Source organism: Giraffa tippelskirchi, chromosome 10 (assembly GCF_054371585.1).
Source record: "Giraffa tippelskirchi isolate mGirTip1 chromosome 10, T2T-mGirTip1v1.2.pri, whole genome shotgun sequence".
Lineage (NCBI taxonomy): Eukaryota > Metazoa > Chordata > Mammalia > Artiodactyla > Giraffidae > Giraffa > Giraffa tippelskirchi.
Genome location: NC_137284.1, coordinates 159,832,834 through 159,859,063, shown reverse-complemented (window position 1 = coordinate 159,859,063; position 26,230 = coordinate 159,832,834). Strand labels below are relative to the sequence as shown.

The 26,230-nt window shown below is 51.9% G+C and overlaps 1 protein-coding gene and 1 long non-coding RNA gene across 5 annotated transcripts in view; one reads left to right on the top strand and one right to left on the bottom strand.

Annotated features, from left to right (window-relative positions):
* The window catches only part of LOC145524035 (uncharacterized), a 343,643-nt gene that overhangs the window by 290,850 nt on the left and 26,563 nt on the right, over window positions 1–26,230 (top strand). For 3 of the 4 annotated variants that reach the window (XR_014067075.1, XR_014067077.1, XM_081535392.1), the window contains exons 1-3: window positions 22,565–23,658; window positions 24,304–24,575; window positions 25,738–25,905. Coding sequence is in view for 1 of the 4 variants with exons in the window: in XM_081535392.1 (XP_081391518.1) it covers window positions 25,902–25,905 (4 nt within the window). In the remaining 3 variants the exon portion in view is untranslated. Of the gene's footprint in view, window positions 24,015–24,303; window positions 24,576–25,737; window positions 25,906–26,230 lie in introns of those variants that run through there. The other variant, XR_014067082.1, reaches the window with a different exon arrangement.
* Window positions 11,929–18,992, bottom strand: LOC145524037 (uncharacterized). Its single transcript, XR_014067086.1, has 2 exons — window positions 17,586–18,992; window positions 11,929–12,919 (listed from the first exon to the last, which is right to left on the bottom strand). It is a non-coding gene; the product is annotated as an uncharacterized LOC145524037 (long non-coding RNA).

Genomic DNA, 26,230 nt, shown 5'->3' with positions numbered 1-26,230 from the left:
TCCCCACTGACCCCACTCAGAAAGGAGAAGTCCATCCTTACAGATGCTCAGACTTGGACTCGTAGAATTATCTTTGATTTCAGTCTTTCTCACCCCACGTGCACGCAGTCTGCACTTCTTGTCAGCTGTACTTTCCAAGTATATATGGAACTCACCCATTCCTTGTTGTTGGTGTTGTTTAGTAGCTAAGTCTCGTCCGACTCTGTGTGACCCCATGGACTGTAGCCCACCAGGCTCCTCTGTCCATGGGATTTCCCAGGCAAGAATACTGGAGTGGGTTGCCATGTCCTGCTCCCGCCCATTCCTTAACACTCCTTATAGTACTTCTGGGCTGGTCTAGCATCCTTCTGGACCACGGGGAACAAGCGAGCATCTCAAATCTTTGGAGTGTGAGCTCACATTTAGTGGGATTTCAGAGTTTCTGAGGCCTGGTTTCAAGGTAGGTCTGTCAGTGGCTTCTTCAAATGCCTGGATGTTTTACAAAGTCCAGATCATCATCAACTGCAGTCTTGGCTTGAGGTTTCAGGGGTCACCAGGTCATGTGAATTTGAAATGCAAACCTGAGAATGCTTGAGGATGGCTCTGGGTTTTGAAAACTCTTGGGAGATGTTTTCACCTCTTCTGCTCCAGACGGAGCAGACTTATAGGACTTACAGGACTATGTCCAGTCTTATAGGAGGTATTTTTCCTAATTCTTTTGATGTCATTTGGCGAGAACAAGAAACATTTCTGAACATCATTCCTCTTAAATCCCCTGCCCAGGGCTGGCCCTGTCCCTTTTCCTCCAAGCGCCCCAAGAAGCCCTTGGAACCAAAGGTCAAGTTCATCTGGATTGTCAAATCCCCTCAAAGCAGGATTGGCTTCTGTCTTCTGCTTACTTCTCTCTCAGTCCTGAAAAATGCAGAATTCAGCGCTTGTTGTCCCCATCACTGGACCCCTCTGGTCCGCCAGGAACCCCTCCATCCCAGGTTCCTCTGTTGGCCCAGTGGAGCCGTGTTTAGGGTGAGAACGGATCCTCCTGGACACCAATCTGGCCAGGCCTCCTGATCCTGTAACCCCGTCTGCCCTGGCATTTCTTATTCCACCTCAGCCCAGTGCTTGAGTTAGCTCTCATCTCCTGGTCCTTCCCGGGTTTCTCTCTACGGCCAGCCTTGAGCCGAGCACCATGCTCCACAGGTCAGCCCCAGTCTCAGTGTAGAAAAGCTTGAACTTGAGTCCTCACACACCTGCATGAGCCAAGCTCCACGAGAGAACAGGCTCAGCCACTGGAGTGTGTAGATGGGGCTTCCATGAGGGCCCCTGGAGGGTCTCCCGTGCCAGCTTACGTACACTTCCGGGATCTCAGAAAAGGCAGGAGGACGCCAGGACTGTCCTGTGGGAACGGACAGAAGCGCAGACCTCAGCTTGACAGTCCTTTCAAACGGAAACCAAGACGAGAAGAAGAAGGAGCAGTGGCCAGCGACACATGTGGGGAGCCTCTGGGTCTTATAACTCTCGCCTCCCAATTCCTTTCCAGGTCATTGGAGCATAGGTCAACAAAAGAAGATATTGATCGTGACTTTTTAAAAAGGTAAGGCAGAAAACACAAGAAAAAGGAACAAACTATATTTAAAAACCCTCACGTGTTGTGAAGTCATGTGCTTTTCCTTTGGGAGGGGACCATGATTTCAGTTCTGTAGACACATTTCTGCCATTGGCGGGGCCCCAGGACCGCTCTGCTTAGACACCTGCATTTGTATCATTGGAGCTCCAAAAACATGGGAACCCCTGAAAATGAGTAAGCAAGAGCTTTGTTGTTTTCATTACTTTTGTACTCTTTGGAGCTGACTTCTCAAACACAGTTTCTGTAGCCCAGTTTCCTGGTCTTTACATGATGGACTGAGTAGTCAGTTCAAGCTGCTGCGAGCCTCTGCCCCAGCTGCTCTTCCCAGCGGGACCAGAAGAGCAGGCAGTGGGACCCTGGGCTGAAGGCACTCTGGCAGACCCAACCCCAGGAATCAGGAGGTGGGCTGACTTTCTTCCAGGTCACCCATCTCCCTTCTCTCTGCCCTGCTCCCTCCTGGCACATCTGCCTTCTTACCTGTATCAGGTATCTTCAGTCAGTTCAGTCGCTCAGTCGTGTCTGACTCTTTGCGACCCCATGGGCCACACAGTCCAGGGAGTTCTCCAGGCCAGAATACTGCAGTGGGTAGCCTTTCCCTTCTCCAGAGGATCTTCCTAACCCAGGGATAGAAGCCATTGCAGGCGGATTCTTTACCACCTGAGCCACAAGGGAGGCCCCGGAATAAGATAAGTAAGCTATTTGCAAGTACCAGGCAAAATAGAGGATTCTGAGAAATTGAGGGACCATCAGCTGTATCATTAGCAGTGTTTTTTGGTTTTGGTGGGAGCTCAGGTCACCGAGGGGACTATTGGGTGCCTGGGTCATCTTTATCCTCAATCCTTTGCTCCCCCAGCAGCGCAGTCCTGCCCCCTCACCCCCAACACCAGCTCAGGCCCCTCAGCTCTCACTGTTTAGGCCTGGAACGGCAGGCTTCCAGACTGCATGCATCCACCCACACTCAAGGCCACTGAGCTTGGCACCCCGGGCCTCCCCACCCCCTGACATTAATGGTGTTGACCTGTCAATGACACGTTGTAAACAGCACCGTTTCATAGTGCACGTGATCGGGGAAGCTCTTAACAGATATGAAGAGGAGCGGGGTGTCTTGGGTGCCGCAGAGACACTCTCCTGTTTGTCAACAAACGGAAACTGAGGTTCGGTATTTCTTACTGGACATATCACTCTTACGCTTAGAAGTCTCACCCTCTGGAAAATAACTGTTGAAGAGTGTACAGGTTCATTACAGTCGCTAACTGGTGTCAGTTTGAGTGTACTCGTCATCCATTGCGTGCGTGCTAAGTCACTTCAGTCACATCTGACTCGAAACCCCATGGACTGTGCCCCACCAGGCTCCTCCGTGCATGGGATTCTCCAGGCAGGAATACTGGCGTGGGCTGCCGTGCCCTCCTCCAGGAGATCTTCCTGACCCAGGGACCAAACCCGCGTCTCTTACATCTCCTGCTTTGGCAGGCAGGTTCTTTGCCACTAGCGCCGCCTGGGATGCTCCAGTCATAGATTGCGACAGAACCAGTCATCGCGGAGCAGCAGCACTTGCCATCCCTCCGTTTCTGCGAGTCAGGGGTCCGTGCAGTCTCAGCGGGTGTTCTGATCCGGGTCTCCTGAGGCTGCAGACTAGGAGCTGCCCCGGGCCACATCTCCTCTGAAGGCTCACCCTGGGACGGTCAGGTCTGAACGCCCTGTCCTGGTTGTCGGCGGGGTTCAGCTCCTCGAGGCTGCAGCTGGAGGCGGCCCTCGGCGGAGTTCAGCCCCTCGAGGCTGCCGGCTGGAGGTGGCCCTCGGCGGAGTTCAGCCCCTCGAGGCTGCCGGCCGGAGGTGGCCCTCGGCGGGGTTCAGCTCCTTGAGGCTGCGGCTGGAGGCGGCCCTCTGCGGCCCTCGGCAGGGTTCAGCCCCTCGAGGCTGCAGCTGGAGGCGGCCCTCGGCGGAGTTCAGCCCCTCGAGGCTGCCGGCCGGAGGTGGCCCTCGGCGGGGTTCCGCCCCTCGAGGCTGCCGGCCGGAGGTGGCCCTCGGCGGGGTTCAGCTCCTTGAGGCTGCGGCTGGAGGCGGCCCTCAGCAGGGTTCAGCCCCTCGAGGCTGCGGCTGGAGGCGGCCCTCAGCTCTTTGCCTGGACGGCTCCTCCGGCACGGCACCCGCTCCACTGAAGCAGCCCAGCTGATAGAGAGGTGTCACCAAGACGGAAGTCACAGTCTTTCGTAACCTAATCACAGAAGTGACATTCTGTTAATGTTGACTTATTTCTTTTAGTAAAAGCTAGTCACTAGGTGTGGGGCTGCCTTGGGGGCTCAGATGGTAAAGAATCTGCCTGCAGTGCAGGAGATCCTGGGTTCCATCCCTGGCTCAGGGAGATCCCCGGAGGAGGAAATGGCAACCAACTCCAGGATTCTTGCCCAAGAAATCCCACGGATGGCGGAGCCTGGCGGGCTCCAGTCCATGGGGTCACAAAGAGTCAGAGATGACAGCATGCACGCACGCAGGCATGCAGGTCACTAACTGCAGCCCACACTCAAGGGGAGCCATCCTGGGGGGGCCTGAGCGGGAGGCTGGGGCCACTGAAGATCACCTTTGACGGTCGCCACCCGTCAAGGCCTGCCTGCCTCTCACCCTCGGAGGAGAACGGAACCGCTGCAGGCTTTCTTGCTGTTCAGCTGTCTTCACCTGGCCTTGGAGACGGAGGAGTTGCGTGTGTTTGCAGTCTAACCCTCAGCTGAGAGCAGAGACACATGGGGATTTTCCTGAGAATGTCTTGGAGCCCAGGGGTGGGTTGAAGGCAGTAAGAGACCGGGAGGGTATGAGGCCAGCCCCAAGGAAGGCCCAGGAGGTTGGTCAGAATCAGCAACGTACTCCCAAAGCCTTGAGACAAGTGCTGTCGGCCTGGGCCCACGGCTGGGGATTTTATGTCCTGCAGTAATCCCTATAAAATCCTGTATCTTTAATTATCCAACCCGCAGAAACTCTTAAAATAGATGATTAAATGGGAGATAATTAATGACTTTCCATGCAAACCTGCACATTTGCCAGTGGAAGTCATCAGCTGGAAGCTGCCCTAGTGCCCCCACCGGCCGGAGGGTCTGCCTGCAAACCTTCCGAAGGCTTGGGAAGCCCCTGCGTCCGAGATGCCCAGGGGCCCAGGCGCCGTCCATCTGCTTCACCCCCTCCTGGGCGCTGCGGCTGGGCTCCAGGGACGGCCTCCCCCGGAAAGGCTCTAATGATCGCGGGGCCCCGCTCAGAGGACAGAAAATGACCCCACGCGTGGGAGTGGAAGCACCGTCACTGAGGTTCCTGCCAGGGAGCAAAGGCCAGAGGTCAGGGAGTGGGTCAGGGGGGTTTTGTGTTCCCCACAACCAGGAAGATGCCTGAAAGCAGAATTTTTCACTGATAATAACCTTGCTTTAGACTTTGAGAGTGAGCTTTCCCCATGAGGAGTTAGCCTACTTCTCTGCTTCTCATCCAATGGAAATGTGTGTGTGTGTGTGTGTGTGTGTGTGTGTGTGTCAGAGAAGGGAAAATGTGAGATGATAAAACGTAGTCCCCTGCACCTCAGAACCGGCATCCTGATAGTGACAGCTTGTAAGCCCGGGTTCCTGACCAGCAGCGCTGACTCCCTGGCTCTCGATGGACAAGAGACGAGACCTGGCTGACCGCGTACATCACTGTTATGTTTAAAGGCCAGTGCGTCAATAATCAGAAAAATTGGTGTGGCTGCCTGTGTGTTTTCAGGAGAGCAGTTCATTTTCTCATTTGTAGATTTCATCTTAAAGGGGACCGCTCACTACATAGAAGGCGAAGAAACGTGACGATCTCACAGAAGGGTGATGAATCAACAAATTACATTTTGTTCAACACGCCCCCCCCAGGAGGTGGGGGGATGCTGATTACTCTCTACGACTTTGTGGTTAATCAATGGACAGTCATTGACTTAGGCACTGCCATGGTGATTCCGTTTCTAATGGACCCTAAATTAAGATTAAGTCATGTTATGACTGGTTGAGCTGTCCTTTTGCTGCGGTTAAAACTGGTCAAGTGCTTCACCTCTGTGTGAATTTATTTATTTAATTTTTATTGTATCTTGGAGCGGAGTTGATTTACAACGTTGTGTTAGTTTCAGGGGGACAGCAGCTCACGTGCGTGCTCAGTCGTGTCCGATTCTTTGCAACCCCATGGACTGTAACTCCCCAGGCTCCTCTGTCCATGGGATTTTTCAGGCAAGAATACTGGAGTGGGTTGCCATTTCCCCCTCCAGAGGATATTTATGACCCAGTGATCGAACCCCATCTCCTTCATCTTCTGCATTGCAGGCAGATTCTTTATCCACTGAGACATCAGAGAAGTCCCCCAGGTATACAGCAAAGGATACATATATTATTTACAAAACTGAAAGAGACTCACAGACTTCTCAAAACAAAGTTATAGTTTGCTGTTGTTGTTGTTTAGTCGCCAAGTTGTGTCCACCTCTTCTTGACCCCATGGACTGCAGCATGCCAGGCTTCCCTGTCCCTCACCATCTCCTGCAGTTTGCCCAAGTTCATGTCCATCGCATCGGTGATGCCATCCAACCATCTCCTCCTCTGTCGCCCCCATCTCTTCCTGCCTTCAATCTTTCCCAGCATCAGGGTCTTTTCCAAAGAGTCAGCTCTTTGCATCGGTTGGCCAAAGTTTTGGAGCTTCAGCATCAGGGTAGATTTCCTTTAATATTGACTGGTTTGATCTTCTTGATGTTGGAGGTGGAGATATATTAAGAGTTTGGGACTAACACGCTTACACACACCACTGTATATAAAATGGATGATCACCAAGGGCCTAGTGCACAGCACAGGGAACTCTGCTCCATACTCTGCAATCCCCTGTCTACATGGAGCCCGTGCCAAGGGCTCGTCTTGGTGTCTGGCCTCTGCTTGCCGGGGCCCAGCGTCCTCCCCCAGGTCAGTGCACTGGAGGGAGTCTGGCCTGGCCTCTCAGCCCGAACCTCCAGGCACCCAGCATTGAAGCTGACCTATAGTAGAGGGCCGTGTACAGGCAGCCAGGCCCCCAGCCACGCAGACGCAGAGGGAACCCTGACCCTGCAGTTTCTCCTTTCAGTTCACACCACATACCTCACCAGCTGCAAATCGAGATGAGGCCTGAGCCCGGGGCCTGGCGCAAGGTAAGCCCTTGGCTGCCGGGTGGCGTCCTCCACTCGGGTCCAGGCAGGAAGCAGCGCTGGCCGTCGGGTGGAAGGTGAAATTGGGCCTCTCCATCCCATCCCACCCCACCCCAGGGAGCATCTGTCATGTGCGGGGTGCCGGGCTTTGTGGCTCCAGAGCCCAGGCAACATGAGTCTGTCTTCCAGGGGTCATCAGACCCAACACAGGTCACCGCACCGGGAAGAGGGGCTCTTGGGATGGCACTCTGCGGGCAGGCCTGTCCTGGGATGGGCCCACAAGGACAGTGTCCCTGAGCTGGTGGGTCCACCTTCTAGACCCGCCATCACCCTGCACCAGACTTGGGGGCTTCACAAAGGGAGTCCTGGGAGCTGGGAGCCGAGGTCCCGGGGTGGGCAGGGCTGGCCTCTCCCGAGGCCTTGATCCTCAGCCGCGTCCCCCTATCCTCCTGTGGCCGGACGCCCCTCTGAGAGCGTCCACGTCCTCATCTTCTCCTGTCCGACTCTTTGCGTGCGACCCCGTGGACTGTAGCCCACCAGGCTCCTCTGTCCATGGGAGTCTCCAGTCAAGAATGCTGGAGCGGGTTGCTATTCCCTCCTCCAGGGGATCTTCCCTACCCAGGGGTCAAACCCGAGTCTCTTGCATCTCCTGAGCTGGAAGGCGGGTTGTTTACCGCTAACACCACCTGGGAAGCTCACCTTCTTATAAGGCCATGGGTTCTGTTGGATTGGGACCCACTCAATTAATGATGGGCTTCTCTGGCAACTCAAATGGCAAAGAATCTGCCTGCAATGCAGGAGATCCCATTTCGATTACTGAGACAGAAGATCCACTGGAGAAGGGATAGGCTACCCACTCCAGTATTCTGGCCTGGAGAATTCCATGGACTATATAGTCCATGGGGTTGCAAACAGCTGAACACGACCAAGCGACTTTCACTTTCACTTACCGATTAACGATCTCGTTTAACCTTCATCAACTCTGTCAAAATTCTGTCTCCAAATACAGCCACATTCTCCCACACCGGGGGTTAGGGCCTCAACATGTGAATTTAAGGGAGGGGGGCACAGTTCAGCCCACAGCCCCAGGGATCTCTGAGAAGGATAGATGTCTGGGCCGGGAGGAGGAGCCGCAGGAGCAAAGTGAGTGGGGTGAGATGAGGCAGGATGTGTTTGCAGGTGAGGGGGGCCCCGGGCAGGGCTGCCCCGCTCCAAACTCAGCTCCCCTTCTGTCTCCAGCCGAGGAGGGGCCTCCTCGGCCTCTGATAAGGAGGGAGGCTGGCTTTTGCAACCGTGGCACCTTTCAGAGGAAAGCCTTAATAAATAGGTTCAAAGTGGTTTGATACCCATTTAGAAGAAGATACTAAAACAAAAATTAGAGGTAAAACATTTATTATATCAACATATAATCTGTTTGCAACTTAGGCTAATGACAGTCTTTAAACCTGTCATTTTTAGGCCAAAGGCAATACCGACAGTGAAAAGGGGAAAACGATCAATCCAGGCGTTTCCTTTAACAGGACGGTCCCACATTTCAAAGGACGCGTAAATCATGGGATCCAGGCCCAGCAGACAGACTCAGCTCATATGGAGAAAGCCAGTCATGCTTTCACGAATCAGCAACTTTCTGCCTGCTCTCTTCATCCGTCCATCTCAGCCTCTCTGAGCTCTCCAGGGGCTCCTACTTTTCAAACGTCATGTGCTAATCACTCACAGTTTCAAGGCTTTGTGCCTTTCTGGAAAGTATAACCAATGCAGGTCTGTGGGGGCCGTGGACCCGCCTGGGGCGGGGCGGTGTTGGTACCCCAGCCCTCCTCTGCGTTTGCAGCGCCTCCTCTGCGTTTGCAGCGCCTCCCCTGGTCCTGACCCTGGAGTCCTTTCGGAACCACGATGGCTAATCCCACAGACGCGTGTGCACAGGTCACACACCTTGGTGGGCCGTTACCCACGCCGCGTGTGTGCCTACGATTTCTGGGTTATCTTGGCCTCGTTTCTCCAGCAGTTGAAATGACGGAGATTAAAATGTCAAAGCTCCCGCTGAAGAGCTGCTCTCAGTGGTACGCATAGCTCGTCTGTTGTGACAGTCTTTACCTGTTAATAGTGATTAATGGAAAGCCTCCCAGAAATGGAAGTGTCTCAGTTTTATCCCAAGCTTTGCAGCTCAGATCCTTGGCGTGTGAACGCTTTAGCATTCAGCTCCCAGGAAGGCATCACTGATCCTAATATTAGACGCCCTGCAGAAGTAGATCTGAGAGGAGGAGAGAGCTGGGGGACAGGTTCTGCGAGACAAAAAGGCAGGAGACATAGCAGGACATGCCTGCAGTGAGACAGTGATGCCAGCTGACTGTTCTGGAAACGGGTCTGAACAGACTGAAGTCCTGAGCTGTAATTCCACTGACATCGTCAGTTCCAACAAGATTCCTGAGCCGTCCGGCGTGTTCTCCTGGAGTCTCTTCATCCCTGCTCCTCAGGCCTTTATTGGCAAAACTGAGTTCCTGGGGAGCCCCTGATCTTACCTGATTCGGGGCTGCCCTCACGACGCCCCTGAGGGACGCTCCCCTTCTTGACGGTTGGGTTTGATGAGCCTGTGCCAGGGCTAACTATGTGAGGATGCTTTATCCTAGATGTTTGCCAATTCTTTCCCCTTAGATGTCATGTTGATTGCACAGGAAGAACAGGAAAATATCCTAGAAATGTGTGAACACAACTCTTCTGCTTCCCCAGCTCCCTCGGTGTCGGCTGGGGCCCTGGGTCAGGGATCATGGCGGTGGCCATCCCCTGACTCAGCCTGGCAGGAGCAGCAGAGGCCTCGGGGGCTCGAGGCGGGCACGGGGGCGATCACACCCGGCAGCGCGGCAGCTGCAGCTTATGCAGAAGTGGTGAACAGACAGACTCTCTGCTATTCCTCCAGAGAACGAGCGGCCCCGAGAGCTGACCCGCCAAGGCACGAGGTGGCACGTGTGGCTGTGTCCACCCCTGGGACTCACCACTGTCAGGTGGTCCAGCACTTAAAGAAGAGACGAGAGCGCTTCCAGAAGCCTCTGTGCTCTGTTATTGGAAAGGATGAACAGAATGGAATAAGCGATGACTGAAACAAAATTTTAAGGAAACAGAGGTGATTTTTCCAATAGTCATGTATGGATGTGAGAGTTGGATGGTGAAGAAAGCTGAGCCCTGAAGAATTGATGCTTTTGAACTGTGCTGTTGGAGAAGACTCTTGAGAGTCCCTTGGACTGCAAGGAGATCCAACCAGTCCATCCTAAAGGAGATCAGTCCTGAATATTCATTGGAAGTTCTGATGCTGAAGCAAAACTCAAATACTTTGGCCACCTGATGCAAAGAGCTGACTCATTGGAAAAGACCCTGATGCTGGGAAAGATTGAGGGCAGGAGGAGAAAGGGATGACAGAGGATGAGATGGCTGGATGGCATCATAGACTCGATGGACATGAGTTTGAGCAAGCTCTGGGAGAAGGTGAAGGACAGGGAAGCCTGGCGTGCTGCCGTCCATGGGGTCACAGAGTCAGACAGGACTTAGAGCCTGAACAACAACCACAAATAAGACTTGGATTTTCAAACCAAAGAAACCAAAGAGAAACAGACTCAGCAGCCCCGGGTCCCTCAGCCGGATTCCACTGGGACAAACTCTGTTCATGACGGGGCCTCACTCCCAGGAGGAGATAGGATGGCTCACGATTCACCGGTGCAGAGGAGGGAACTTGGAGGAGGCCTTCCTGCTTCCTGTGGACCATGTGGGGCCATGGGGAGTGGGCACCCCTGGGGCACTTGCCTGGGGTGGGTCAGAGTGCATCCCACGCCCCTGACAGCTGTTGATCCACAGAGGAGAAAATAGGGCAAGAGAAGACCACCAGAAGGAGCATGAGAAACACACGACCAGGGACTCGGAAGTCCTGGGGGACGCGTCAGAAAGAGCTCACCTCTGCACGCTCAAGCACGTGTGTGTGAGGACCTGAGCTCAGCCGAGAGTCGAGAGGGTGACAAGCCTTTGTTGGAAGGTTGTCCCCCCATCACCAGCCATGACCGTGAGCCAGTTAGCTCTGTAGGGCTCGGGTGTTCATTTAAAAAGGGGGGGGTGTCTAATCAGAGGAGGTGTGTAGACTATTGTTGTTGTTGTTGAGTCGCTATGTCCTGTCTGACTCTTTGTGACCCCATGGACTGTAGCCCACCAGGCTCCTCCGTCCATGGGATTTTCCAGGCAAGAGCACTGGAGTGGGGTGCCATTTCCTTCTCCAGGGGATCTTCCCAACCCAGGGATCGAACCCAAATCTCCTGCACTGACAGGCAGATTCTTTATCACTGAGCCGCCTGGGAAGTCCAGGGAGAATATCACACACAGCCTAATACATAGCCCTTGTGTTATAGAGACACTGAAATCAGAGGATCAAATAGAAAATATGCAGATAAAACTATAAAAGCAGATGGACTCATTCGCCACAAGATCGTGTCATTGAAACACTTGGCTTGAGTGGGAGGATGTTGATCAAATATGTAAATGCTACAGAATTAACATGCTGCATATTTAATCCAGTCTCAACAGGGTTGCAAGAGCTTTTAAGGTTGCCTTGTCTTCATGCACTAATTCCACTTTTAGCAATTTAAAGTAAGAAAATAATCAGAGGAGCACAGAATGATTTATGAACAGGGTGCTCATTGCAGGTTAATCACTGCAGACTAATTAATATTAATTAATTGAGAGAAATCTCAATGTTCAACAGTAAGGATTTAGTTATATAAATTGTGATATATCTCTAAAAATATTTAAGTTCATTTAAACAAGAATATTTAATGATGCGGGAAAATACTCACAGTATATTACCAAGCAACCAATATATTATATAACACATCTGTTACATGTTTTATGTGCTTGTGCCTCAGAGAGAAAAAGAAAAGAGAGAAATTTAGAAAAAGATCCTGTATCGAGGGAGTTATTACTAATGGATCTTGTGGATCATTTTAATTCCTTGTTTATACTTTTCTTTGTGTCTCACATTTCCTATTAGAAATAGAGGGGGACTGTCCAAATGTCTCAGCAGCCTGTAAGAGTGACTAAAAGGAACAGAAGGCCATACAGTATTCTGAAGTTACCTCCAAAAAAGTTTAACTCTGTACAAATCAAGATTAAAAAGATGAGAAAAAAATCTACTGAAAAATTATTTTGCAAGAGATTTTATTTTAACAGACTGTGACCTCAATGTGCATCATCAGTGAGACTTAAATTCCCCCAACTATTTTTTAAACCGTTTCTTTGGCCGCGTTGGGTCTTGGTTGTGGCTTGTAGGGTCTCCCCGTGGCGCGCAGGCTTGCCCGGCACCGTGTGCTAGCTTAGGTTCCTGACCAGGGACGGACCCCGAGTCCCCCGCGTTGGCAGGCAGAGGCTTAGCCACTGGCCCACCAGGGGACTCCTTCCCCCAGTTGTTTTCAAGGATGTTCCTTCTTACTCATTTTGCGAGACTGAGGAAGTTTGGAACATGTCGAAAGCAAGGTAGCAGTTCTGCTGATCACATCTTAGGAGGAGCGTTGATAGGTTAGATGGTGCCTCGATGTTATAACAGAATGGAGAAGCTTCTGGAAATGGCGTGAGAGAAACAGTTGAAAGATAGGCGCTGGGACAGCGTGTCGAGGATAGGAAAGGTGCCTTCAGTTGTTTGAAGGCTGTCGTTGGACAAAGGGTCGGGCTTCTCAGGGATGAATCCAGAGGAAGACCTGGCCCCAGGGGTGCTGGAGGGCATGCTGGAGCAGACTGTGCTCAGAGGACTGACTGGCTCCGAGCGTGACGGTCAGGGACGGGCCTGTGTGATCGCGGGAGCAGCTGGGGCCAGCCCGACACGGAGGAGAGCGCCGATGCCCCCAGCAGCTGTGTGATGACTGCAGGCCGAGCGCTCCTCAGCCCCGGTGACAACAGCTGTCAGGTCCTTTACCACCTTCGCTACGTCAGCTGGCTGGGCAGAGGTCTGCTGATGCCCTTCTGCCCGGGGCATTCTTACCACACAGAGGATTAGCCGTGTGGATGCCGCTCTACGGAGGGAGGAGTACTGAGACGTGGACCGTGCTGCAGTCCACGGGCAGAGGTCCTTAGGGTCACGGTCAGGCAACCCAGAAATGGGCTGGTTAGGATGTGTTCCCTGAAGACAGAAACCAGAACTGTATGGAAAACAGTAAAATAAAAAGAGTACATTAGCAATCTGTCTAGAAAAAATATGAAACTATTAATGATAATGTGAAATGTGTATTCTTCTAGTTAGTGAAACATGTTCTAATTTCAATTATAGGTTAAGTTTTAAAATAATAAATGAATCAAGAGTTGATTATGTCATAATCTTCTCAACAAACTTGTATGGTAGCATGATGTCTTATCCTATACTTCACAGTTGGACTTTATAACCCCATCAAAAGAACATCATAGTTTGCAAGAAAAAAAAAGAAAAGCAACTTCAGTTTTCCCAAGAGATTCTCTCAAAGGTTCGGGTTTAAGTCACTCTTTTTTGCACGCGTATTTTCTCACAGTCTTTTATGGGTCCTTCTTGCGAGCTGTTAATCAGTTAAGCTCTGCCATGTCTTCATCCGTGAGGTGTGTGGATTTGCTCGTGATATGGGTGGTTCTCCCACATTCCTGTGACTGACTTGAAATCCTTCATTTTGGGTTATATTTCCAGTATCTCCTTGGAACTGACTTGCACTGGACCCTGTATTTTTGGGTGTTTGCGACATCAGAGCATCACTGACCATCTGGCCAAGGAGACTCCGACCTCATTCGTAGAACAGTGGAGACAGAATGTTGGCGGCGTTAAGCTCCTTGTTGTTGTTCTTAGTCGCTGAGTCACGTCCGACTCTGCAGCTCCGTGGCCTGCAGCATGCAAGGCTTCCCCGTCCTTCACTGTCTCCTGGAGCTTGCTCAAACTCAGGTCCGTTGAGTCGGTGATGCTATCTAATCATCTCCCTCCTCTGCCGCCCTCGTCTCCTCTTGTCCTCATCAGGGTCCTTGCCAATGAGTCGGCTCTTAATTAATTACTAAGCTCTTAGCGCTTAGTGTTGTAATCCTTGGCTGACTTCTCTTTCTGTCTGAAATCTTACAGAGGCAGGGACTTGGGTGATGAGACCTCCACGGGACTCAGAAACAAACAGAAGCCTAGTATAAAGGAGCCCTGAACCATTAAGGGGGTGCCCAAAACTGCATCGGTGGGGCTCACTCTCCTCTCTGAAACCCTGGGGGCCAGGGGAGTTTCAGAGTCCTGAGGGTCCAGACTGTGAGAAGGTAGTAAGGTCCTCATATTGAATATTATGCAACCAACCCAGGAAATGTGGAGAAGTCCCCTAGAATCAAGCACATGATGACTTCTGCAGTGAAACATGAATATTCATATTAAGTGGGATAAATGACGACTAAAAATAGCCTCCTGTCACTTCAGGACAAGTTTCATCGTCAAATGAGTAAAGAAAAATGTTTGATGCTGAGGGTGCTTGGAGACTGGGATCGGGCTTGGACTGAGGGTGTGTGGACCACACTGCATCCGAGCCTGGGCTCATGCCCGTTTATGCAGCTGGTGGTGGAGCTGCAGTTCAGACCCGGGTCTCCTGCTTCTGGACCTGTGGCCTTTCTCGGTGATAACCGAGCTACACAGCCCAGTCCATTCATGCCTTGGCAGGAGGCGCTCGCAAGAACCCCAGGGGAGACCCCCAAACACAACTGCAGCTTTGGGAGCCGTGTGACCAACGAGGAAAAGGGCTTTGTGTGTTTCTCTCAGCAATTTAACCAATTCTGAGCTCCTCCAACGTGGAAATGTTTCCCCATCTTCTGATTTTTCCATGGGGCTTACTGCAAACTGCTGAGCAATGTTGGAGGTGATAGTATTTGGGGGGTGAAGAATCAGCTGAGTTTTACTGGTTGGGAGAGAAAAAGAGGAGAATTCTAACAGAGGAATTCCCACCTGAGAACAGACACGAGACTCGCCTCGTATCCGGGGAGAAAGCGAAGTAGGAGAGACCCGAAATACGAAGCGGGAGTGCGTGTGCTTGGGGACCTCGGAGGGTCAGACCCGTGGGACGTGCGGGGGGTGAGGCTGGTGATGGGGGTCCTTGCTGCTCAGCAGAGGAGCTCTGTTCTTCCTGAGGAGAGGAAGTTGCTGCAGAGGAGTTTTGAACAGAGGAATAAGTATCATGAATTCAGCAGGTTACCAGAGTCTAAATAACCACTGCAGAGGCTTCTCTGGCGGTCCCGTGGTTAGGGGTCCAGGTTTGATTCCTGATCCAGGAACTAAGATCCTGCAAGCCATGTGGCACAACCAGGAAACAAAATAAAATAGCCACTGCAGACCCCAGTGTGTTCAGGGTTTGAGACTGTGTCAGTTAAGCACTTGAGCATGAACAAGTGTATATATATGTTGTTGTGCAGTCGCCAAGTCACGTCCGACTCTTTGTGACCCCGCGGACTGCAGCACGCCAGGCATCCCTGTTCTCCGCCATCTCTTGGAGCTTGCTCAAATTCATGTCCGTTGAGTCGGTGATGCCATCCAACCATCTCATCCTCTGTCATCCTCTTCTCCCGCCTTCAGTCTTTCCCAGAATCAGAGTCTTTTCAAATGAATCAGCCCTTCAAATCAGGTGGCCAAAGTATTGGAGCCTCAGCATTAGTCCTTCCAGTGAATATTCAGGGTTGATTTCCTTTAGGATTGACCGGTTTGATCTCCTTGCAGTCCAAGGGACTCTCCAGAGTCTTCTCTAGCACCACAGTTTTAAAGCATCAAGTCTTTGGCGCTCAGTCTTTTTTATGGTCCAACTCTCACATCCGTACATGACTACTAGAAAAACCATAGCTTTGACTACACAGACCTTTGTCAGCAAAGTGATGTTTCTGCTTTTTAGTATGCTATTAGGTTTGTCACAGCTTACTTTCCAAGGAGCATCTTTAATTTCATGGCTGCAGTCACTGTCCACAGTGATTTTGGAGCCCAAGAAAATAAAATCTGTCACTGCTTCCACTTTTCCCCCTTCTATTTGCCATGAAGTGATGGGACCAGATGCCATGATCTTAGTCTTTTTTTTAAAATGTTGAGTTTCAATCTAGCTTTTTAATTCTCCTCTTTCACTCTCATCAAGAGGCTCTTTAGTTCCCCTTCACTTTCTGCCATTAGAGTGATATTATCTGCATATCTGAGGTTGTTGATATCTCTCTTGACAATCTTGATTCCAGCTTGTGATGTAACATATACTCATCATTGGTCATGTTTTATTACAACTTGTAACTCCACTGCCTCACAAGTGCAGTCTTATAACTAAAAGTCACGTGTTTACCACGACGTCTCTTTTCTTTATCATGAGTACCCACCAATCCCCGTGTTTTGCAGATTTTTTAAAACATGTGAATTTTCTCCCATGGCCGTCAGCTAGTCAGCTTCAGCCAGTCCTAAAATGGGATGCGGAGGCCGCGGTGCAGTCCGAAGCGAGCTTCTAAAAGCAAACTTCCTGAATCCTTCTCTCAGTTACAAGCTGTGGGAACAAGGTGCACAAGTCACAGCACTTCCTCATCAGTAAGGTGAGGGTCTTGACAGCACCGACCTTGGCTTGCTTTGAGGGTGGAAGAGGGCAGGTTACTCAGGCCCCCGGCCCTGGGTGGGCTTGTCTTCCCATGTCATCAGCATCATCGGAAGTCTTAGTTGGTCAGGATTGGGCATGGATTCCTCAAACCAGTTACTACTCTTCCTTATGGAGCTGAAAAGTACAGAACAAGCCACGTTTGATCAAGGATGCAATTGATCATTGCAGAATGGCTAACAAGCACTGAATCATTCAAGAGGTCTTAATCACCACTTAAATACACTCAGAGCTGGTGTGTAAATCCAGACTAGGTGGAGGAGAGGTTGTGGCATGGTGTAGATTCACACTGAAATTCAACAACACACCAGAAAAGCAGTAAAGCCTGCATCTTACGTTGTTTCATTAAATGCTGCTTCTTCCATCTCACTTCTTACGGCCTTTTTCCTGGGGTATTGAATGTTTTCTCAATAGATCATCAGTAAAATGTTTGGCCTCTATGCATAAAGGGTAGATATGATGTAGATTTTAGACTCACTACTTCTGTGCGCTGCGTCTGCAGTTACTTCTGTCTTTTTAACACTGAGTTGGGAGGAAATGCTTGGACCCGAGAAGGACTGTTCAGGAGTGTCCACATACAGTCCACCCCTGTAGGGGCGCAAGTGATATTTAAAGCAACAGGTCTGATGTTTGAGCAAATGCGCAGTTTTTGGTGCCTGTTGAAATAGCAAGCAGACACCACAGCCAGGTGCCCAGGGCCTTGGTCTGCCCGCCGAGCAGGACAGAGTCCTGGGGTTCTGGGGAGGGGTAGGTTGGCACCGACTTTCATTCACCTTGAATTATTTGGTTACCTGTTAATAACCTTGCTCATTTTTGGTTGTTATTTATCAGTGATTTTGTTCGGTTATTATTAGTGGACAGAATCAGAGATGAATGGCTTCTTGCGTTCTTTTTTTGGACCTAAGCTAAAATAATAGCAAAATACCACTATGTTTTTGATGTTTGAAATAGAAATACTTCCTGGGTCTGTGAAGATGACTTGATCTTAATGGGGAAAATACTGCTGCTGCTGCTAAGTCGCTTAAGTCATGCCCGACTCTGCGACCCCATAGACGGAAGCCCACCAGGCTCCCCCGTCCCTGGGATTCTCCAGGCAGGAACACTGGAGTGGGGAGCTAAATGAACAAGTTGAACTTTGCTCAGGCTCATGTTCCCAAGAATTCAACTGTAGAGTCACACAGTGGTGTTCAGATTCCTAAGAACATCATTTCTTACTTACATTTTGAATATTAGAGATTTCCTAAGGTTCAATGTTATCCAGTCTGCATCCAGTTGATCATTTTGCTCCTTTGCAAACACTAAGTCCTTGCTGAAAAGAAGCGGACTCTTCTGAAATTTTAAATAAGTCACGTATGCTCTCCGTTTTAATACTTGCAGTCCTGAGATGATCCTAGTATAAGTGTGTGTGACTCGGCTGGCGTCTCTTTCTCCCAAAGGGCGCCCTGGGCCCTCACTCCCTTTCCCCAGGACACAGAAGGGAGGACCGCCCAGAGAAAGGGGCGCCTCCATCCCCAGAGCCCGAGGAAACACTCTGGTTACTCAGGAGTTAACCTTCAGGGCCTATAAATAAATTATGGATGCATTTTCAGACCACTTTGCTAAGAAGAAGATGGCAGAAAATATCACAAGGCTGTCAACTCGCATTAAAGCTCAACTCCTCGCCATATTCTGTGGGGAACACTGACAAACTATACTTTTTGTCGCGTATGAAGACGTCTCGTACTGATCAGCTGGTCGGAAAGGAACTGGATTCACAGCGGCGGTGGTCGCCGCGACCCCACGGTGGCCCGCGCTTCCCAGGCTACGGACGGTGCAGTCGGGAACATATTTCACGGACATAAATATCATCCATTAAGGCCTTTAAAAGTGAAGATAGTATCATCTTTAATGTGGATTCCATTATGGAGAAAGCTGCCCGGGACGGGAGCCGCGTCTCAGGCACCATCTGCTCGGCCCGCCCGGGCCCCCCTCCGCGCCTAATGCGCGCGCCGCCCCGCCCCGCGGAGCCGGGCCTTCGGGCCCCTGGCTCTGGAAGCCGGGCCACGTGTCTGCGCAATTGCACAAAGGAAGTGATTTAGGACATTACAGGCTGAGAAGAGGAGGGGAAAAAAATCAATATCCATCACCATCAGATAGAAGTCTTGTCACCACGGCTGTGAACCAGAACCATCCTTCCCCCTGGCATCCCGCATCTCCACTCTGAATCCCACAGGAAAGAAGCCCTCTGCCCTAGGGCTCTGTAACAACCGAGAGGGTGGGATGGGGTGGGAGGGAGGTTGGAGATGGGAAGGACGTATAGGTGTACATACGTCCTAATTCATGTTGTATGGCAGAGATCAAGCCAATAGTATAAAGCAATCATCCTTCAATTAAAAATGCTGCTGCTGCTGCTAAGTTGCTTCAGTCGTGTCCGACTCTGTGCGACCCCATAGACGGCAGCCCACCAGGCTCCGCCGTCCCTGGGATTCTCCAGGCAAGAATACTGGAGTGGGTTGCCATTTCCTTCTCCAGTGCATGAAAGGGAAAAGTGAAAGTGAAGTCGCTCAGTCATGTCCGACTCCTAGCGACCCCATGGGTCTGCAGCCTACCAGGCTCCTCCACCCATGGGATTTTCCAGGCAAGAGTACTGGAGTGGGGTGCCGTTGCCTTCTCCCAATTAAAAATAGATAAGTTTAAAAAAACAAACTGGCAAATTTTCAGTGTATCTGACAGGATACACTTTCACGCTTTCATTTATTCAAGAGTATTAATGGTTGCGTCTCAGTCCTTGAAAAGCCTTTCTGTAGGAAAGCCCTTCCCGTAGATCCTATTGTCTTGCAGGTGACAATGTCACAGCAGATCTGGGTGGATGCAGAAGGAAACAGCCTGAGGACAAAAGATTGTTTAGACCAAGAGTTCTGAGAGATGAGAAGGGTCTGGGCCAGGCCTTGGTTCCTGTAGGACCAGTGTGGATGTGGGACGAGGAGTCTAGATGAGAGGAGGGCTGTCAGAGTCCAGGTGGGGTTGGATGAAAGTGGCTCAAGAACCTCGATCCCCAGCTGGGAAGACGCCTGCCTTGGGACTCAAGACAGACACCGAGGAGCTGAAATCTGGACTCGTGTCCAGGATCCTGGACGACACAGAACCAGATCTGAAATCTGGGTGAAAATGTGGAAAATGTCTCCAAAACGTGGGCAGAGGATGAAACCCAGCCCTGGATGAGTCCTGGGGCGGCCCAGGGACGGACATGGACAGACAGGCGCTAGGACAGGCCTTCACTGCTTTCGTTTCTTCTCTTCCTGTTTTCCAGCCACAGACAACAGGAGCATTGCTTCCAGAAAATGCGAGATCGCGGTCTGTAGCAGAGAGCTTGGTTTTTACCCCGTTCTTGGCCTTTCCCCAAAGATAAGGAAGAAAAGCTCCCCCTCCCGCCCCGAATCCTCCCTGAAGGACCAGCCGAGGCTGGGGGAATCCAATCTGGTGACTTCTGGTCCCAGGCGTGTTCCCTTGGCCGCTGCTGCAGAGAGAGTGAGGCCAGTAAGGGTGGATTTGGAGCCTGGGAGTCGTCTGTTCGCAGTTTTGGAACCTAGGAAGGAGTCGATGACCCTACCGAGACGCTTTCCAGGGTCCACCAGAAAAGGGCTTCCCTGAAAGCAGATGAAGAATCCAGAAATGCAGTGGGATTGAAACGCTTCTCCCCAGACTGCATCCCTCCAGCCTGAGGAACCTGCCCTAAGGAGTCTCCCTGCACAGCGGAGAGTTAGGGTCTCCGTGAGCTGTCTGGATCAGCCACACGGGGTTTAAGGAGGGAAGCCCAGTTCCTCAGGAAATCTCCCTCTTCCTGTCTTGAAACCCCTAAGGCTCCTCCTTCAGAGGGCGGTGCCCAGCGTGTTAGCTTAGGTTCTGTTCTGCAGGCCCTAGAAATGGCCTTTGATGAACTCAGTCAAATTGGGGACACCTGAATTCCCGGTCCTCAGCAGAGGCCGGGGCCAGGGCCACTCCGGGAATCTCAGCAGTGAGAGATCACGGTCAGTTCCTGGGGCTCATTTCGGGGGCCGCCACCAGAGGCCAGCTCACCTTGCAGGTGCCCAGGAAACAAGGTCTGGGCCCAGTGTTCACCTCGTGGTCACCAGAGACCCGCCCGTAGGCCAGGGATTGAAGCCAGTCCACTGCAGCTGCCTCCCTGTGGGCAGGAAGCAGGACGTCTCCTTCCAAAGTGGGTAGCGTTGCTGACGTGCGTGGAGCCATGTGCATCATCCTCTCGGCCACCAGCGCCACGGACACGCCCCTCTTCCTGCTGGTCCCCCCCGTGACATAACACGGCTCCCCCACAAGAAGCTACCAGCAGGCTCACTTCCTGACAACCGGAAGAAAACTCCAGAGTCACACACAACTTTGCCAACAGCCATGGAGTCAGAGCTCTGAGTCTGGGAGCCCTGGGTGGTGGGCACTCGGCCCTAATTCTAACAGCATCTTGCCCTGCTATTTGGCAAAACATGGAATAAAGGGTGACCTTTTTCCCAACATCAATGCATGCTCTGATCTTTTAAAGTCAACAGAAAGAAGAAATACTTTTTAAATCGTATAAATGGTACGAGGGAAGCCACGTTGCCGTGGCTGGTCTCCGGGTTGGTACCCAGAGCACGCCTCCTTCTCCCCCAGCTCTCCGTCTGCTCCCGTGTGATGGGGCGGCTTTCCCTGGCAGGTGTGACCCCAGCGTCGATTTCTGTAGTCTGGGTCTTGGTATTTTCGGCATAGGACTGTGGTGCTTGCCCACCGCCTCTCTCACTGAACCTGTTAGTACAAGGATGGGTCCCATGAACCCGTGTATGCCACCCATATCCCTCACTTCTATTTCAGGCAGAAATCTTACTTCTCCTTTTATCCCAGCTAATCTTTGATTACCTGATGGTCTAGTTGCAGACTCAGCTTCCAGTTCAGTAGGGAAAAAGCCCTGCACCCTGGAAGCACAGTCCTCCCCTTCAGACTAGACGCTGCGGGGACAGGAGACAGGAGGCCAAGAACCTGACCTTGGGCTGGGCGCCTCTTCTGCACCACAGCACCCTGTGTTGTCATGAGAGGGCACGAGGGAGGTGCTGGGGGAGAATCTGTCCCCGAGAGAGGGCGACCCCAGATGGGGGTGGCTGGTGACACGCCATACCACAGTCTCCTTTTGTAAAATCCAGATTCCAGGGCTCTCTCCTAGGGCAAGGCTGTGGAGCGGACTCTGTGTCCCTCTTGACCGAGGATTTGAGAGGCGACCCCCTGCCAAGCCGTAGACCCCGAGGTGACCTTGCCCACAGATGCCCAGTGGCCATCCAGGCAGGGGGCTCTGTAGAGGGGTCTGCAGCTGCCCGCTGGAGAAGGTGGGACCCAGACCCAGGGCCAGCGAGAAATGACCTCCAGACTAACCCACCCTAGAGTCTCGGTGTCCAGCAGGACCCTGAAACCACAGTGTCCGGGGACGAAGAGGAGACGCGGAGGCGGAGGGCGGGGGACCCCGTCCCGGGAGCGCCCGCGGAGGAGGCCGGTTGCAGTCTCTGCGCCACCTGCTTCTACATTAGAGTCTGGCTGATTGACGGTGTTCATCTCTGCAGGGCAGCGGGATGACTCAGCTACACACACGCTTTTCCACGTTCTTCTCCTTTCTGGTTCACCCCGGGAGAGCGAGCATGCTTCCCTGTGCTGTGCAGTAGGGCCTTGCTCTTTATCCATCCCGTGCAGGACACTTTGCCTTTGCTAACCCCAAACTCCCCTTCCAGTCCCTACTGCAACCACTTTCCTGAGGAGCAAACACCAAGTGTGGCCTCCCCACAGCCCGATGCGCCCAGCGGGCTGACCTGGAGCAAACTGTGACTTTAGGGGCAAAATCAGATCATGGAGGCAGCCACTCTTCCTGCCTTTGTCTGAATCAGTGAGGTTTTCCCATTCTCTTTGCGTGGTGGTCATTGTTACAGTGTTACCCCTGGGCCCACACATGTGTGTGTGTGCACGTGTGTGTGTGTGTGCAATTGACCAAAGTAGGGGCTGCATTTGGGGGTGGTGAGTGAGGCTGGCACCTGGGGACAGGGGAGTATGTTTAATCCTTTCTCCGACAGGACCGTGAGCTCCTCAGACAATAACCCTTCTCCTGGATGCTGTGTGTTCCAGTCACCATGGAGATTGCTGACTGGTGCCATGGCGATGGTGACCATCTCTGTGTTCTCTGCATTTGCCTTCATTCCAGCAATTACCTTGCACTTAAGAAACACCTGTGGGGAAAAGAAATAGGAATACATACTAGACACTGACATTGGGCCCTTGAGCAGTAAACGGACTTCTGTTAAGAGAGAAGGTGAATTTGGAACCAAATCCGCTCTGCTTACACAGACTCGAGCAGCTCCAATACCGCAGACAAGGGAATCTGAGGCTGTGCTGTGTTTTCAGGTCTCACATGTTAGAAAGAAGCAGCTGGAATGGAAGACCCCCTGAGATTTTGTTGACATGGAACTTAACTGTCCTTTGAGTAGAACCCTGACCCAAGGGGTCAGCTCTGTGCAGGTTTTGATCCCCGAGGAATCTGGACCCTCAGGATGCCACTCTTCACCCCCCTCTTGATTTCTCCTGGGAGTTATGCGGCTTTTTAACATTCGTTTGGGGCTTCCCTGATGGTCCAGTGGTTAAGAATCCACCGGCCAATGCAGGGGACGTGAGTTCGGTCCCTGGCCCAGGAAGATCCCACAGGCCTCGAGGCGGCTATCCTGTACACAACCACTACTGTGCCCTCGCGAGGGCTGTAGGGCCGGTGTTCCACAACAAGGGAAGGCGCTGCACTACGGCTAGAGGGGAGCCCCTGCTTGCTGCAACTACAGAAAGCCTCTGCGCAGCAGCGAAGACCCCGTGCAGCCAAAAATAATTTAATAGTTTAAATAAAATAAAATCAGTTTTGATGTGAATGGTATTCTGAAACTTCGAAGGAATTTGAACTGTGTCTTGGGTCTTTAGGAGCGAAGGAGTTGGACATGAAATCAGGGTCTGCCCACTGCATAAGAGGCTGCACTCCAGGGGCGCAGGTGGCTCGGAGACCTTGCAGGGAGCTAGAGGGGCGATGCTGCAGTGATAGAGCCTGCTTGGAAGTGCAGGGAAGGTTCCCGGCCTGGGGAGAAGTCATCTGAACTGACCAGGCAGTCCCCATATGTGACTCATCCTACCAGGAAACCCACTCAGGATTGAATTCCACATGGATGGGGGCTGTTCACAGCAAAGCGATCGTGTTGGTGACAACTTTGGAGGTTGAGTTGCCCAGCAGACGAGGCTTCAGCAGCTGCTCCCAGGTCTGCCCACTGCTCTGCACGTACAGGGTGATTTGTGCTCTGCCCCCAGGAAAGGGTGCAGAACTCCAGGTTCACATCCAGTTTGGGGCTGGCTGGCAGCTTGCCGGCACGTGGTGGCCTGGCCAACTTCTCCAGTGCCCTGTGTGCAGGAGGAGCTGCTCTCACAGACGGGCTGTTAAGAAGCACCCATCGGCTCACTCATAAAAGGCCTTTGCTCTGAGCTCTCTGGGAGGTAAACGTGGGTTTGAGTCAGGAGAGGCTGGTAGGCTGAGATGAATTTTGGCTCCGTGGTCCCAGGTGAGACAGGGAGGCAAGACACATCTGTGAGATGTGATGGTTCCCAGCAAGGTGTCCAGGTAAATCGTCATGGAGCCCCTCCGTGGGGTGGCGGGTCCTCTGTGGGCACCCCCTCTTCCCAGAGTGACAGCCCCTGCCCTGTAGGCCTCCGGAAACTTCCTCACATACCCCTAGAAGACCAGGGGTTCGGGTTCGGCCTGAAGCTAGAGAAGGTTCTCACTCCGTCCAAGATACACCAGACCGATCTAAACTCAAACCAGAGATGGAGAGACTCCTGGGCAGGCCTCACTTCCCGCTGTGTTTGGTGGCTCCAGGCTGATTTTTTTTCTTTCTTTCTTTCCCGCTCAGGGATGAGGCAGTGTTCCCAGGAGGGCAGGGAAAGCCATGTGCTCCGAGAGGCCCCGCCAGGCCCAAACCCTGCCTCCCGGGGCTCTTCCTCGTCTGCCCTCCCAACTCCAGGGTTCGAGCCTCAGAGGAACCTTTCCACCTGTCTGACCTCCACCTCCAAACTTGAGAAGGGATGCTTCCCACATCTAGCCATGTTGGTCTCAGGCGCGAAGCAGAGCTTTAAATCCCAGGGATCAGCCGGGAGACGAAGGCGGCAGCGTTTTCCAGCAAGGGTGAGGACCTCGGGCTGTGTGTTCCTTTCATCTCCGAGGGGCGGCGGATGCTGGTGTTTTCCCATCCTGAGAACTGAGCACAGGACTCGGGGCGCTCCGTGTTTCACAGGGGAAAAGAGAGAAACAATTACAGACTGAAATAATCCCAGTAAACAATTATTTGATAAAATGATGAATCTACATAGGTTTCCAAGTTGCATATCATAAGATTATTAAAGTGCTGGAATTCTGAATAGTAAAACAGACAATGGACGATATTCAAAGTTTAGGTAAATAAAAACAATCATTTTCCTTTGCAGCGGCAAATGGTTCAAGTAAATATGTGGGAACAAGGAGACACTCCCATGAAAAACATTAATTAAGTAAATGGTATTTGGCAGAAGGCGGGGGAGTCAGGGTGGGTCGGGGGAGGACAGAAAAGCAAGCCTGCCTCTCAGTCACCCCACCAGCTCCGCCTTAAAGGACCTGAGAAAGATTAGTTACCTGTATATGTGGAACCGCATCACTTTGCTGTCCATCTGAAACTAAGACAAGGTTGTTAATCAGCCGTGCAGGGGTACGCGCTTGCTCAGTCGTGTCTGACTCTTTGTGACCCCATGGACTGTAGCCCGCCGGGTTCCTCTGTCTATGGGATTCTCCAGGCAAGAGTACTGGAGTGGGGTGCCCTGCCCTCCTCCAGGGGATCTTCTCAACCCAGGGATCGAACCCAAGTCTCTTACGTCTTCTGCATTGTCAGGCGGGTTCTTTACCACTAGCGCCACCTGAGAAACCCCCTAATCGACTATACGCCAATATAAAATAAAAATTTAAAAACAATAACTTAAAAATAACATTCACATCATCAGGCTACACAGATAGGTAGGTCATTCATGGCCTTCCTCCTTGGAAGGGCCTGGGTTTGCTGGGCTACAGAGATCCACTGAGAGAGAAGGAGTCAGGAGGTGGCAGAATATTCCGGACGGGAGATGGATGGGAGGGGCTGGCTCTGAACAGGTGGGGTGCCTGGCAGACGAGTGGGTGGAAGGGCTGGTTTTTCTCTGCTTTCCGTGAAACACCAGACTAGATTCCCCTAACCCTTTTTATATAGCACCATGCCCATGGAAGAAAAAATTCCTTTTTCTTGATATATAGTATTCTGTCTGACCCTTTTTCTCCTTCCCAGTTTTAGGTTTGTCTTCTCTTTGGGGCCAGCCCATAAGAGATGCTTTGGATGATTCCCTGGGGCTCCTCTCTCTCTCAGTGCTATCAGCTCCCAAGAATCTTCACGGGAGTCTGTGGCTAACGTCACGCGGACCTGAGACACACACGATCAGGAGCTGGGTCACTATGGGTGAGTCACTGCCGGAAACAGCTCCCGGGCAGACACAGTGCTTGGCTGGCTTGCTCTGCCCTCGGCCCTGCGTGCAGTTGGTGGCAACATGTGTCACCATGAAGGGCTCTGTCAGAAACCCCGGGACCTCTCCACCAGGCTCCGGGAAGCCATCTGCCTGAGATTCAGTTTTTGTGGGGTGTGACCTGAGGCCTTGGGTGCTGGCAGAGGTAATATCGATGAGAAGGATGGAGTCAGCCATTAACACATACTTGTGGACTGGCTAGGCGGTAAGATCACTCGATTATCTCTGTGGCATCCATCACTGGCTGGAGCTGGCTTGCAT